At 38.7% G+C, this 15,365-nt stretch overlaps 1 protein-coding gene across 5 annotated transcripts in view; it reads right to left on the bottom strand.

Moving 5' to 3' along the window:
- Nucleotides 1-13,715, bottom strand: part of LOC132265433 (uncharacterized) — a 42,051-nt gene extending 28,336 nt beyond the window's left edge. For all 5 annotated transcript variants that reach the window (XM_059766117.1, XM_059766119.1, XM_059766120.1 and 2 more), the window contains exons 1-3: nt 12,739-13,715; nt 2,132-2,280; nt 1,793-1,996 (exon numbers count right to left, since the gene is read on the bottom strand). In XM_059766117.1, the coding sequence (XP_059622100.1) occupies nt 1,793-1,939 (147 nt within the window). In that variant the 5' untranslated portion in view covers nt 1,940-1,996; nt 2,132-2,280; nt 12,739-13,715. The remainder of the gene's footprint in view (nt 1-1,792; nt 1,997-2,131; nt 2,281-12,738) is intronic.
- Nucleotides 13,716-15,365: the final 1,650 nt, after the last annotated feature.

Genomic DNA, 15,365 nt, shown 5'->3' with positions numbered 1-15,365 from the left:
TATGGCGATTTCTTTCTATTCCTGCCATTTTTTTCACTTTTTTTTCCACCATTACTGTGTATATTTTTTCAGTGGCAGCAATACTCCAACGTCAGCATATTCACTCCATCGAGAGAGAGAGAGGAAGTTTCAGGACGAAGATGATAGCGTATCGATCAGAGATTCGAATTACACAAATGATGCCATTGAATGCGTCTATCATGACTCCCGCGTGACTGTTGGGTGTCCTTTGGCACATAAATCAGGCGTTCGTCAGAGGACGAGAGAGCGTGTCTTGGGAAGCTTGGCAGAATTTATATGGCCAAGTTTAAAAGCACAAATAAAAGAGGTCACAAAATTGGACGAGAAAAGCTTTCAAAGGCATTAGAGGTTTACGCACTTTTTCATTTACGGCAATTCTAACTAATTCAGGATGTTGCCAAGATGAGAAATCACAACACCAAGAGAAAAGCTCAACAGTATAGAGTTTTATGAGCTTAACCGCATGAAATAATAAAAGATTTTCACATTTTTATTATTACAGAATTTCAAAAAGTTATACTGTCTTCGAGGAACTTCGCTCCATATTCAAAGGGTTGAACAGTTTTTCAAAGCAAACATCCATTATTTGGCGAAGAAAGGTTTCATCACTGCACGTTTATGTCTGGATATAATGTAAATTAGTTTGAATTTCTTAATTGGCGAAGAGACAGTGTGTATTATTTCAGCACAATGAATATCTAATATCAAGGGTTGTTTTCCTTGTTCAAATTCAACCCCGACCATTGGACTATATTATGTATCCAATGGATGCTATTTGACATTGGAATTTCCCTTTGCTCACATTATGTGGGTATGTAGAGACTGAACTTATGCCGGTATCACATAATCCGCAAGAGTTCATGAGAGAATGTCGAAATTGGTGGAGTGTATATTTCAGTGCACAGCCAGATGGATGAAGGCGGGGGCTGATTATGTCCCTTGTAAACATCCACTAAATTTCGAGACAATCAAGAATTTCACAAAATAAATCTCCTTCCCACCCAGCCAGCCAACCCAAAGAGTCCTCTTCAATTCACCATCTCGCCAGTGAGTTCTTGTCTTTAATTGCCCACGAAATTGAATTACGAGAAAATTGGCAAAAATTAGATTGTCCTAATTGACTCTTGTGCACAGCAGCAGACTTAACAATGTCACCAACTCGACAGCACACTGTTTAGCTCAACTTACGACATACCTTCAGTGGGGAAAATTGATCTATAGCCGAATGAAATGCGAAAACTTTCACTCCGCACTTTGCACCCAGAGATTGAACCACTTATGCTCTGCACAAGTGTCAATTTGTGTCCCTCCTGGAGGAAGTTTCAAATTAAATTAATCCCGGCATAGTTGGGTTAATGTATGGAAATGAAAATTCATAATTTAGGCACAATATATGTTTCAGCACGCTGGCATAAATTCAATAATCTCCATTGCAATGTTTACCGCGCGTATATAAATATTTATATGGACTAAATTATTAATTTTAAAATAATTATTGATCACACATTCAATTAAGTTTTAATATACACTTTTGTAACTTCGAAAAGAGACACCGTAATTTATTTTCAGTGCATCTGCATGATGCACAAAAGGATATTCTTCATTATTTATCTTGCACTCTTCATGAACCCCATGGAAATCTCACACCATGAGCTGAAGCAATATATTTAGTGTTGCGCCCAATCTTCTGAGATTCTTCCTGGGTGTGTCGGGATAATGTGACTGGAAATGGTTGTCGTTATTCAGAGTCTGAGCAAATTGTGTGACTCACCGCAAAGAGTCCCGGAGCTGTGGGTGGCGGTGCTGACACGGAGGCAGCTGCTGTACTTCCGTAATTGAACTGTGTCTGGTAACTGCTTGAGAGGATCTTCTTGTGTGCTGATGCATGAGCGCGATATGCACTGACACTGAGTTTCATTGTCGCCAAAAATTGCTAGATTTCAATGCTATTCACCCAGGATTGCACGTTGCAAAGCTGTGTATGCAAATAATGAAGAAATACACAATGAGAAACAATGTGTCAAAGTGATCAAACTGATCACTATAAATCGCCACAATTCTGGGGTGTGAGGAAGTGTGGAATAAATGATGTACAAGTGTGCTTTCTCACTTTCTAAATCACGTGCGACACGAAAGCTTCTACAGCTCTGCGGGTCGAACGTAAGACATGGGCTGGTGGTGCAAGGAAAGCTGATTGAGAACCATAAAGCCAGATGGAGATCATCACTGGAGCCACTTCCTCCAGACACAGTGTTGAAGCTGCAAGGAAAGAAGAAGACGTTGTCATAAGAAATCAGGCAAATTTTCAATGGCAAATTCAATTAAAGCACTTTTTTCTCTCTCAAAAATCCTTCGCCAGATCCACATTCGTCGCATTTCAGCGCAAAATGGGTGGTGTATAAAATCATATGGGAGGAAAATTGTATCCAATTTTTCGTCTCCTTCACCCCATCATATGGAATTGGGAAGTTCGTCAATGTGGATAAGAGGCATTCATGGCAATTCCTTTCAGCATGATATGGTGTGTCACATACATTCTCAGGATCTAATCTCCCATCCTGCCAGAAATCCATCTGAGGAATATCATGCAAAATCCAGAGGCGATACTCCCCTAATTCCAACTCCACCGATTTTCACCCAATATCCCCTCACCCTTGGCAGTGAGAAAGTTTTGCATAATTTAGGGGTTACCCATCGCATTTATGGGATGCCTCGGAGCCAAACCCTTATTTGCAGTCACAGAGAATCTACAATACGCACACAATGGAGCCCAATCATGGATACAGTCGTGGTTCACACCAAGAACGTTCACCGCACAAGCCAGCGAGAAGATGAGGAATGGGCAGTGAAAATCAATACTTTCCACCACAAAAATAGAACAATAAAAGTAATTGTCTCTGCTCGGTAAAATTCAATATACCAGAATTTCCCACACCACCTCCAGAGCGAGAGGTATTCTTTATTCATTTGCTGCAAGTGGGCGACATCTCCTTGAGAACTCCCTCCACAATCTCCCCTTAGTCTCGTGTGACACAAATAAACCCCATAAACTATTGCTGCAATTAGTTTCCGTGGAGTTAATTCAAAATTTTCTGATGAGAATAACATATCAATTTTCGGGGGAATAACATCGCGTCGTTCGTCTGAAGAAGTCGAGCAAACTTGTGTAATAACACACAACTTATGTAAATAAATCATGCTGAAGTTTATAAGGAAGTATTTAGAGATGAATTGGATGAATTTATAAGGAATGGGAGCATTTAAAAAGTATAAATAGACATTCCTGGAAATTATTTTCATTCCACCTTATAATCCTCGAATTTCCTTAAAAGCCTCAAAGATCTCATTATGCCGAAGCAATTAGTAATTCATTTCAGACAATTAGCGAAATGTATCAATGTTTAATTTTCACAGAAATATATCGCGCAAGAACTTTAAGGATTAATAAAGCTATACAAGCGAACTCTGTGAAAAATATGACACTTAAAGTTGTGTTGAACAATTGATTTTTAAATTTTTCCCATGCAAAATATTTTTTACGCTTGATTCAACCAGGAAACTGTGATGCAAAAATTTTCATCACATTTGCATACATTCTTGTGTGCATATATATGGAGATTTGCTACCGATTCGCAGCTACACTTCGTCGAATGTTTGTCATATTTATCGATTCCGCAATTCGAATCACAATTGGCACAATACGCTGATCGAATGGTGCTAGAGTTCTGGACAAATATTGTGGCGAAAATGAGAAAATGAGAAAATGCAGCAAATACAATACAAACTGTGCTTTACATGCAAAATTTCCAAAGTCCCAAAGCACTTTAAACACGCTGAAACTTCATATTCTTAGAGCAAATATTTTCACAAATATATTTCTTAAGACACTCCATAAGACTCTTATTGTTGAGGAAGTAATATTTAATATAGAGAAAATGTCTTCCGAAGAAATCTCTGAATGCATTGTACAATTTCTCAACCCTGAAATTCTTCCTTGTTCCGTGAAAAGAGAGTCTCAGTGTTATTGTAAAATATTTACATGAAAATGTCTTCCTTTGGGAATGTTATGCTTCTCTCTATTATTTCTCATTTTATTGGACAATTTTCAAACTGGATTTGTTTTCTCAGCCACACAATGTGACTTCCACTGTGAAATTTTTGATAAATATCCGGATCCGGTGATATTTAATATATATGGCATTCGCGGAAAAACAGCAATGCAGACTCCCAAACCAGGCGTCTCCACTTGCTGCTGAATGCTTTATGAGAGACATTTTAATTTGTGCCACACAGCAAACATGCGAAGGCAGAGAGAGTAAATAAATTTGGCAATACAATTTTGTGCTCTTCGCCCTTTTAATTTGCATAAAATGGCAGCATCATAAGTAATTTTCCCTTGGCTTTTCTTTCTCACCCCGTGCCGACACACACACACACCAAATCTTTTCCACATCATAAAACACTGTCTGTGTTCGGGAAAAGGGAAATTGGAGATACTTATTTGCCAGTGGCAAATTTAGGTGACTCGCCAGCACACTCACACGCGCATACCGCCAATTTTGTCATCACGTTCCGACGGATAATATCAAATTTCATTTGAGTACACGCCTTCGCCCTTGGGGGCCCCACGGCAGACACGTCGGCATGGGGTGGAAAATCTTGCTGGCTTCAGCAATTACTTTGGACACATGGTGCTCCTGGCCGCACCATTCAAGGCGACACATCGTTTCGCACTTATTATGTCACAGCTCACTCACTGATTCATGTCACACGCAGAACAATTAATTGAGATAATTCCGCATTTGTGCTGTGCGTCTCATCTTGTTGTCCTTTCTGTCGCCACCTGCCTCGAGAATTGCCGACGCGGAGTGAAATCTGCATAAAATATCACTCAAATTACATCCCCCACTCACCCCCGCGCGCCCCCCTTCGGGGGGCGATGGGCGGGCGCGCTCGTCGTAGTAAATGCAAATTTCCCTGTAATGAAATTTCCTCCTTGTGCACCTCCATCAGGGCAAAAATACTGCGAGTGAGCTGTGTGTATTGCGGAGAAAGTGGCACAATATGCGTCACCTTCCGTCACACGTAAAAATATACCTTTTCATTGTGGGTTACATTGAAACACACTTCCGGTGAAGTGACGGAGCCCCGCACTGCTCACTATCTCCTATACACTCCTCCGAGGACACCCTCTCATCACGTGGGTGGCGCAGGGTTGGACGTGAGTGTGTTAAATAAGCCAATTTCGCCCTCAACTTTCCCAGCACCTTTCACTTCTTACGTGTGTCGGCACGAGCATAAGCCCCGGCTGAGGAAGGCGAGGAGAGATGTCACAGAACTTTCCCACACTCGCAGACAAGATACGGGGAATTTAATCAGAAAGTTAAATTAATTTATCACTCCTTCTGTGTCATACAATGTCTTTTTTTTCTCTCTCCTCAACACCGCGTGGGAAAATTGTGCGCCCACGCAGACTATTTGTCAGCAATTTGAGGGAAAGAGAGAAGGAGAGGGTTTTATCAAGATCACTTTGTGAGAGAATCATTTGTCACAATGACTCCGTGAGTCATCTCCTGTTCGGAAATGTCTCTGAAACGCGATCCTGGGCATTCATTTCAAACCAATTCGAGATTGCCGAATTTATCCGCGCGCCGTGTTTCAGGGATCAACGCAGAGGAGGACAGTTCCCATAACAATGTCATCGCACGGAAGGATACACGGCTGTGACAATGGACAAATTTTTATATTGCTACAAATTGAATGAGAGCCTGCGACGGCTCCGTCTCACTTGAGCAGAGAATGTGATACGCCCAGAGCCTTGAAGGAGCTTCAAGGAGCACACGAAAGCCCCAACAGTGAAAGTGCGGCCGAAAGCTTGGGAGGGACCTTTTTGTGCCATTGTAAAAACATTTTTTATGGCACTTGACTTTATTATTCGAAGGTGTTTTTGTGTACCTGGGCTCTCTTGTGCGAGCACTTCAGCGGCGGAAGAAGAGGTCATCAAGAAAATGTTGTTTCTGCAATTGTTGTCTCATCCCTACCGACACGCATGCCTTAATGCCAGAATCATCTTCCTTCCCAGAATTCCCTCTTGCCGCGGATTTGCCCACAACAAGCTGGGTTGGAATGTTTATGTCACAGCACCGCAATTGTCCCAAAAGGCGCCCCAGAGCGCAAATTTAACTCATTTCAATGCTGTCAAGATGTGATAAAACTTTATTAAGTGCGGCATCACCTTAATTACAAGACACTTGTGCATTTTCAATCTAGTCTCTCAACACAGGACATGTCGAGGGGGTGGGAAAGTGGAGATGATAATATGTTAGTCTTGTGGATAAAATGTGTGTTAATCACCAGACAAGCCATCTTCATCCCTTGTGAATTCCTTGCTAAACAATGTGTTATAGTATGTGATTTACACGAGAATTCTCAGCACTTTATGTTATGTATTATACACATAAAGGAACAACTTAATTTTCCCCACACAGAGACTTTTCACTTATTGACATTATAATTAACATTCTGTTGAAAAAAATCCCGCCAGCACAAGTTCACGTGTGGAACTAATTGCTAAAGTTTGCATAGTTATTCAGCTCACTTTGCGTAATTTATCAAATTAGGAATCTTGTGCTACAACTTCGTGCCGAAATTCACCAAAAATGGTTATTAAATTTCACTCAATGCACTTTTCAGCCACTCTTTTGCACCACTTCATAAATCTTCTGAAGTTATAATTTGCTAGCCTCGCAATAATTAAAGCATCATGCGAAAATCTCAGTTTAAATACATGATGAATTGCTGTTGCACGAATTTACTGAAAATCTACTTGATCATTTTTTTCTGCCGTCATGAAAATGTGCACACATCATAATTGTATGAAAAAATTACGCACACCTTTTTCACAACATTTCCCATTTCTCTTTAGCACTCACTCTGTCATGTTGAATCGAGTAAAAATGCACACAATGAATGTTTTTCACTGAAGAGAGGCTTTATTAAATGTATTCTGATAAAGGATGAAAAGAGCAAAAAAAGGATTTTCTGCTTGCCATCATGTTTCAGGAATTTTCAAAGTCATTTTTTTCTGCTAAAGAATTAACAATGTTTTGCCTCTGTAAATTTAGTTTAAACTTTTTTCTGATATTCTGTTCGTACAAAACAAAACTCTGCATTCATTGTGAAAAATATTCAGGCTGTGAATGACTGTGAAAATATATATGATTCTATCAATATGCGTGATTCCCATAAATATAGACATCATCACTGCTGCATCCCAGGAATGATAAAAAAATATGTTGAATGAGGATATTTTTGGCTGGAAAGATGACAAAAAGAGCCGCGAATGTTGAAAATTGGTGACAAAACTCAGCATTTGCTGTCTCATCGCTTCTTCACTGAAGTGAGAGAGCAATTTCCCCAAAAACTTGTAATGAATTTATGTGAGCCCGAAGATTCTTTCCCAAACAGTGGAAGTTTCTTTGTTGCCGCCCCGTGAGGAACCTCAGGAGTTAACGAATTTTGAGCTTATCATGGGACGATGTAGTAGAATTTCATGCTAAAGTGAATGGTGTCATTAATTTATAGAACAATTTTCGCGCGAGATTGTGTGAATGGAGCCCGGAGGCACTCATTCGCCGGCAAAAAGGTCACATCTCTCACTCTGTGAGCGAACAATGCGATGAGCATTTAGCGAAGGGTGATTGTCCACTGAAATTGAAATGGTGTGATTTGAGAGCGAATGTCGACGGTGTGAATTATAGATATTACATCTTCAGTATGTAAGTACAAAGCCTGGTACAGAAAATTACTCCCTATTCACCAATATATAAATCCATCCAGTTCAGTTGAGGTGAAACTCAATTCATATTCTTCTCCAGACCTCTAAAATGATTGGAAATCACGTGCGATTTGTGCATATTTGTTCGAATTCTCGTCAAAACATGTCGATCAGAGCCTTCCAATTCAATAAATTCGTCCTCCGATGCGTGAATCTTGACGGACAGTAAGGAAAAAGGATAGCGGCTAATGGATGCCAAAGTCCCATTATATTTTCAGAGGGATTTCCACTGAATCTTTTTCACACAATTTGCTAGTCTGTGAGTTGCGGGTAGACTTTACGCATCAATCGCTTTGTGAATTTGATGCCAAAGTGCGAATATGTCATTCGGAAAGAGATTGAATACGATTATCTGCCTTTTCATGGTTCGGGTTGAAGGCAGGGATTTCCCTACACATCTTCTCGGCGCCCTGATAAGGGAAATCCCAGAGAGTACAATGAGGTCGACGATCATTTCTCATGTTAGGGTTGCGCGCACACATCATGCGAAAATGTGAATAACACTATATACGCTTCTTCGCTGGGGATACAATTATCTCTAACCCACTTTTTCAGTAATTAAATCATTTGCGTTCATTGTCTGCGGAGCGGCAGCATGAAAATCATGGCGAATATAGGGGGAAATTCTTCGATGAGCTTATATCCAAATGGGATGGAAGGAATGGAAATAGATTGAAAATAGAACATAGGAAAAGTGTGGGAAATGAATACAGCGTCATTAATGCGATTCTTAGAAACTCATCTGGGCAAACAAGACGCACACCATTCACTTAAGACAAACGAGAAGAAAGAGAATGGAAGATGAGATATTCAAGAGCAATTCACTTAGTCTCCCTTATCTTATACAGCGACATAACTACAATATGCTTGAGATAACAAGTGAATTTCGAAGAAAACTTTCTACAATTTCACCCACAAACACGGAGAAATTGTAATTTATGCAAATAGTTTCATATTGCAAGTGAGCAATATTCATAATCACAGTTGTGATAACTGCAATTACGATTACACGAAATGAAGTCTAATTAAACGCAGTTTTCCACTCATTTTGATAAAATTTGTAATAGTTTATATTAATTATAATAAAATTAAATATTATTTTCAACATTCCAATTAATGCGAGAATAATTTTCGCGTAGTTTTTGCATTTTAAAAGCATTTTTATTATATTTCACTACAATAATTCAAGTCTAATCGCTATTTTATTCTCCATTTATTTAAAATCATCCAATGATGTTGTTGAATTAGACTAAACATATGTATTTATTATCCATCAAAGCATTATAAAATTGTTCGTGCAAAGAGCATTACGCTGTATCGATCATCCCTCTTCCCTTCTCTCTCCCTCTCTCGTCTTTTCTTTTCAATTTATGCAAGAGTATGTCGGCGGATATGCGTGTGTATCTTTACGGGCCTGCGTGGATAAAATAGGATTATGCCGAAAATATGAATGACAAATGAGGAACTGGCTTTAATGCAAAAAAATATCTCATGCGAGATGTGAAATTTAGTGAAAGAGAAAATTCCGGGAGTTTCCTTTTTTATACTGTGTGTCACAGTCGCGTAATTCAATCAATTTTGAATTAAAGTCAGGACGGAAATTCTAGACATTCTTTTGGGGATAGAGATACATTTTACTCCAAAAATTTCCTTTACTTCGCTTCTTTTGATGTCTTATTCAGCGAGGAGGCTTTTATGATCTTTATTCCACATTTTTTCTCTCTCCCTGGTCGAAAAAGCAATTCCAATTTAAAGAAGAAGAGAAAAAAAACATAAATTTCTAACGCAAGTTATTCCACTGAATTGGAAAATAAATCAAACAAAGAGAGAATCCTTTCTTGGTTTCCATATAGAAGAGAATTTCACATGTGAATAACGCTCGTGATTAGAGATTGGAATGGATTTCAACCAATGTCTGTACATAAAGTTCATATGTATAATATGTACAATACGATAACAATGCGTGGTTAATCTTTCAAACATGTTAAACCATAGATTCACACTTTATTTGCCGTGGCATCGGACTCGATTGTGCATTTCATCTCTAAACAAAGCTGGCAAATTGTTAGTCCGCAGTGGCTTCTTTTATAGCCCACATAATAATAATATTTTGCAGTGGTTTAGATAAATCTCGTGGCAAATTTTGGAATACATGAACATCATATATATTTCAATTTATGTATATTCTCATCACATTCGGGGAGTGTTTATGTGCGAAAATTCACACCAAATGTTTCAATTAAATTAATCTCTGTGTCAAATCGCTTAACACTGCGAGAATTTCCCATTTTTCCGCGTGGGAGAGAATAATTTCTTTACTTAAGAGGCGCACACAGTGTATTATATTGTAACATCGGGTGCGGAGCAATTTATTTTGACCACAATGCAGCGAACGTGATGGGAATTTAAAGATTTGGCTTTACTGTATATTGCACACAGACATAATTTTGATATTAAGCGTTAACATAAAACATAAATGACACGTCTCTATGAAGTTTGATGATGTATTATAAAGATATCAAGACAACTCCATATTCATAGGGCAATATATTGGGCATTTTTCCTCGAAGAAGCGTCCCCATAAATACGCCACATACTCTCACCCACATTTATGCCCTTGATTATGATGTACAGAGAGAGGAGAGTAGTAAAGACGGAGAATACACACGCGAAGACAGGACTTTCGTGCTGATGAAACACTTCCGACCGAAAAAAAATCTCATAAATTTTGATTATTTCAGCAAATTTTTGCCAGCCTCTTCGCAATACTCAAAACATTATTGATGAAAGTTTCAGGCCGACTGTTTTCTGCCCACTTGGCACAATTCTCGCCATGACGAGATGTGCTTCGTCAGATACAACACCATCACTTCATCTTGTCAAACCGACAAAATAGTCATTACGCTTGACTGAGATGTTTTATGCATTTGTGGCAAATTAGTCTTCACATAAACAAAATAAGTATAGAGAAAAAAGTTCTCCTGACCTTACTTAGCCAACAAAAGGAGTTGAGAAAATCCATTGTAGTTTGACAATCAATTGTTTTGAGCAATTCAAATAAACACTGCAGTAATTTCCAGAACTAAAACACTTAAAAAGACATTTGCTTCACAGATGACAAAGACTGAGCATAAATGTAGAAATAATCATGATAAATGACTGAAAACTCATTGCAAATTATTGACACTGCAAAAGGATATTGAGAAAGTTTCCACCGGACAATGTTTGGCGTAAAAACTCATAAATCTCATATCAATCATCAAAGTCGAATGCTTCAGGATGCGCTGAAACTTTCTCACAAGAAATCCCGTAACATCTTATTGAACTTTCAACGTGTGATGCGAAGATTTACATATATCTCTTGAACTTTATGAATGAAACTCTTGAACTGTGTCGTTTGTGTCCGTTTGGAGACAAAAATGAAAAAAAAATCCATGTGAGCAAATCCTGCTGAATCATGAAATTTCTCATTGTCTGGAACTGTCAGTGGAAAATTTGACAGTTTTCCTTCTATTTTATTGAAGATTCTCAGTTGAATGAATTTTCTTTCCAATAAATTATTCAGAACACATTTGCTCACTGTTTGTCTTAAACACGTGCGACACACCAATCGAATCGTGAAAAGTTTCTCCTTAAGAACGGATAAATTCCGGCAGACACTTGATAATGTCGCAAACACAGTGGCAAACTTAGCACTTTGTCTTACTTAACAGAGGAGACCTATGTCCTGAGAGGAAGCATCAAGAAGAGGAAGATTGATGTCCCTCTGGCTTAGTTTTAAAGTTTAATTCAATCCTAAAGATCCCTTTCCTCGTCATTTTTCCCCCCACAGACACTCACCAAAACGGACGAAGAGCATCCCTTTCAGGCCTAAACACAGAACCCAACAGAGAAAAGAAGGCCCTAATCTCAATCAGGAGGGTTTCTCGGGATTGCGTATAAAAAGTGACTCTTTTTATTTCCAGTCACGTTTCACGATGTATCCATTGACTTAATTAATAATCCAATTCAGGTGTACAAAATACTAATTATAGTCTCATAAGGATGGGTGTCTTCGCCAAAAAAAAAGGAACAGGACGAAGGATAGGATGGATATCCGTTTGAACGTAATGGAGTTACGTGAACGTGACGAAATAACCTATTCAATTGACCTTCTTTACACAGCATTCTTCAGTCACACCATCAATCGCCACTTCACGTATTCAAATAGCACTGAACTAAATAACTATCCGAAATCTCATTTAAAAATTCCTTGCAAGTGTCGTATTGATTCGCAGTCAGTCACAAATGGTTGCAAAAGTGGTTGCAATTCTATCACTATTTCATATGAAAAGGGGAAAGAATTGCGGACATAAATCACCAGTTTACCCGGATATATTCCTCTGAAAACCACATTTTACTAAATTTTCCACTTTTTACACTTCTTCTCGCACAGAGAAAACTGTTCAATAACCCTTCGTGTGACCCTGGCGCAGAGGTAATCTGGAGAAAAAGAGTGGCAAAGATTTCTAGAGAAGGTGGTTTGAAAAGGGCAAATAGTAAGAGGATCTGAATTGAAAACCAACAAGAAGAGGATTTTTCAGGATCTGCCTTTAACACCTTCTCAACCATTTCCTTGCCACTCTTTTGCCTCTTATTCCGAAAGCACAGAAAAACTTTTTTACCAACAACACTTTTGTGGGTGACACTTTATCTCAAAATTCCATGTCTTCTCCACATAATCAGTGAGATTTCGCGGCGCGAATCTGGGGTAAAAGTGAGGAGCTTTTGAGGAGAGATTTCACGCAATACAATGTTGTCACGCGGAGAGAAGATTGAAGGAGGGAGGAAAAAAAGGCAATCACAACGAATAAAGAATGATGTGGTGATTAAAATTGTACCTCTTCTGCATTTGACGACTTGTAAATTCCATAAAGTGTTGAAGAATATTCCAAGAGTGGCATAATAATCCAATAAATCGTTATTTTATTCCAAAACATATTATGTAACGAGAAAATTCTCCGTATTTTTGTACACCATTTCACATTCAATTCCCTTTCTGCACAAATCTTTCTCACAGCACTTTCACCAAGAAGGATTTCTTCCTTCGCCTTCGATACTCTTACAAGATTCCACACAGATTTTCCCCGACGCGCCTCTGCATTCGCCTCTCCCGGTGGTGAAAAATAAATTTCCGTTACGGCAAACTCAAATGCATTGCGAAACTCGAAGCTTATAAATTGAATTACTTCCCTCGGCGCGGGCTAGAAAGATGATTCCTCCCGCGAGACACTGTTTCTCTCGAATTATTGGGAAGAAATTTCACTGAGGATGTGTGATTTTGCAGAAAAGAGGGAATACATTGGGATATTCACTGACTAAATTCTTCCGACTTTGCGCCCCAAGGTTAGTATTTAGGAACTTCTTTGCTTTCTTTATATCACTTCCAGAACATAAATTCCTACATTCTTCGTCACAATTTCAAATTTATCTCCTCACTTTTTTTGCCTATTAATCGATGTTCTTCACTTTCTCTATAACCACTTTCCGTCAAATGTATCTTCCTGAATTTTCCTCTTTCTCTCTATCTGGATGTCTTGTAACGGCGAAACCACTTTAATTATATAACCACATTAATCCCATTAAACACACGCTGCAATTTTACGCAAGAATTCTGCTTTTCTTTCCCAGTAGGAATTCTTCTTCTATACAACTGCATTGATTATAATGTACAATTTAGTATTTTATTATTTTTGGTAATTTGGTAGTTTAGATATTAGTGTACAACATACTTAAATATTTATATATAATTTATTGTTAATGAAGAAGGGAGGATTTAAAGTGTACGCGCGAGTCTCAACACAACGAACTTCTATTTGGCACTGAACTGTACTGGAAGTGAATTTCATACCTCAGTTGGTGGGTGGAAAAAAGACAGAGAAAAACCATGAGCACATTTCCCTCCTTGGGAAATATCGTGAAATCGCATGCGTCCGGTTCATCACAGACACATGAATTTCCATCGTGTTCTCTATAGCAGAAGAGATGGCGTTCTGAATCGCGTGCAAAAATATCGCTCTCTCCGCGTCGATCTTCGCTCTATCGCTCAGGATCTTATTGCCAGAGGAAGCATAAAAGTTGTGGGGTGGATTGGAAGATAACCTCTTCTTCGTTTGATTGTGGAGGAAAGAGAGAAAATGTAGTGATTTGTTCATGAAATCCAAGGGGAATTTGAAGAATGCTTTCCGGCTTCTCGTGGGACTCTTTCTACCCTCAATGAATTGCTGCCAATTGAGACAAAATCCCCCCAATTTACTTTTCAATATCCACAAAACTGACCGAAACAATTGAATTTTCTTCATTGACAAACACATTTCATTCCCTCCAACTCAATCCAATATCACAGCTTATCACACAACCTTTTATTCCATTCACTACATTTCCCATGGAAAAAAAAATCGATGAGCTTTATAGCTTCACTGGGACAATCTCCAACCCATCTAAATCTTCATCTACGACGTCAAGAATGTACCTGATTTGCATGGGTGAAGAAGAGAAGCCGAAGGTGCTTCACGAACGCAGAAATATTTATTTCGCTTGCATTTTTCATCGTGTGCTTTTGGAGTGATGCGAAAGCTCTACAAAAAACTTTCGCCAGAGAATCCAGCGATAGTCAAAGAAAATCACACAACAAGCAAACTGAAACCTCACGTTTTCAGCAATTTGCATGAATTTCACCCAATTCACCTCTAATTTCATCGAAACACCTCAAATGCAGCGAAATTGCATTATTCGCCATTGAAATATCGATAATGATAAGAATATTGCACTGAATCGATTTGCATAGTGAACAAGGATGTGTTTTTATCAGTGTCAATTTCTAATTAACCATTCAATTAACTACCATTAAGTAATTTGCAGAATTTTCAATCCAGACACTTTACAATCAAATATGTGTTTTATAATGCTGTAATTTGTTTCACAACGTGTCTGTGAAAATTAAACCAGAATAATTGCTGAAACACATTTCCCAGTCTCGATGGCACTTGCGAAATTTACTTTCCACCGCCCCAATATAAGGGCAATTTTGCCATTTTACTGTGCGGCGGACAAAAAAAATTTATCACCCAAACCTCCCCTCGAAGTCACCCACATAAGAGGCTCATCGTGATAAGAAGTCGCAAAAGAAGGTTATTGTCGAAGGCAAATTGTAGCAGTTAATTACTCAATGTATCACTCGCTGCGAAGAATAAGATGAGTAATTCAAAAATAATTACTGTCGAGGCGCTATAATTTGTCTTTCCACCCACGCAAAGAGATGAATGGGTGGTTCATGGATGGCATCTTACGGCGACGCTTCAAATTTGAGTGCTTCAACACTCACAAGCACAGCGTTAACGAGCAAATGAGGTGAACAAACCCCCGAGAAAGACTCCCCAAATATGTGACAGGGTTTCCTGTATACATACTTCGCATGGTAAAATCAAAAAAGAGATTGTCATAATCAGCAATTTTCACTCATTTTCAC

This window comes from Phlebotomus argentipes, unplaced genomic scaffold (assembly GCF_947086385.1).
Source record: "Phlebotomus argentipes unplaced genomic scaffold, Phlebotomus argentipes genome assembly contig_2, whole genome shotgun sequence".
NCBI lineage: Eukaryota > Metazoa > Arthropoda > Insecta > Diptera > Psychodidae > Phlebotomus > Phlebotomus argentipes.
The sequence above is the reverse complement of the archived record's forward strand: the minus strand, read 5'-3'. Positions and strand labels throughout refer to the sequence as shown.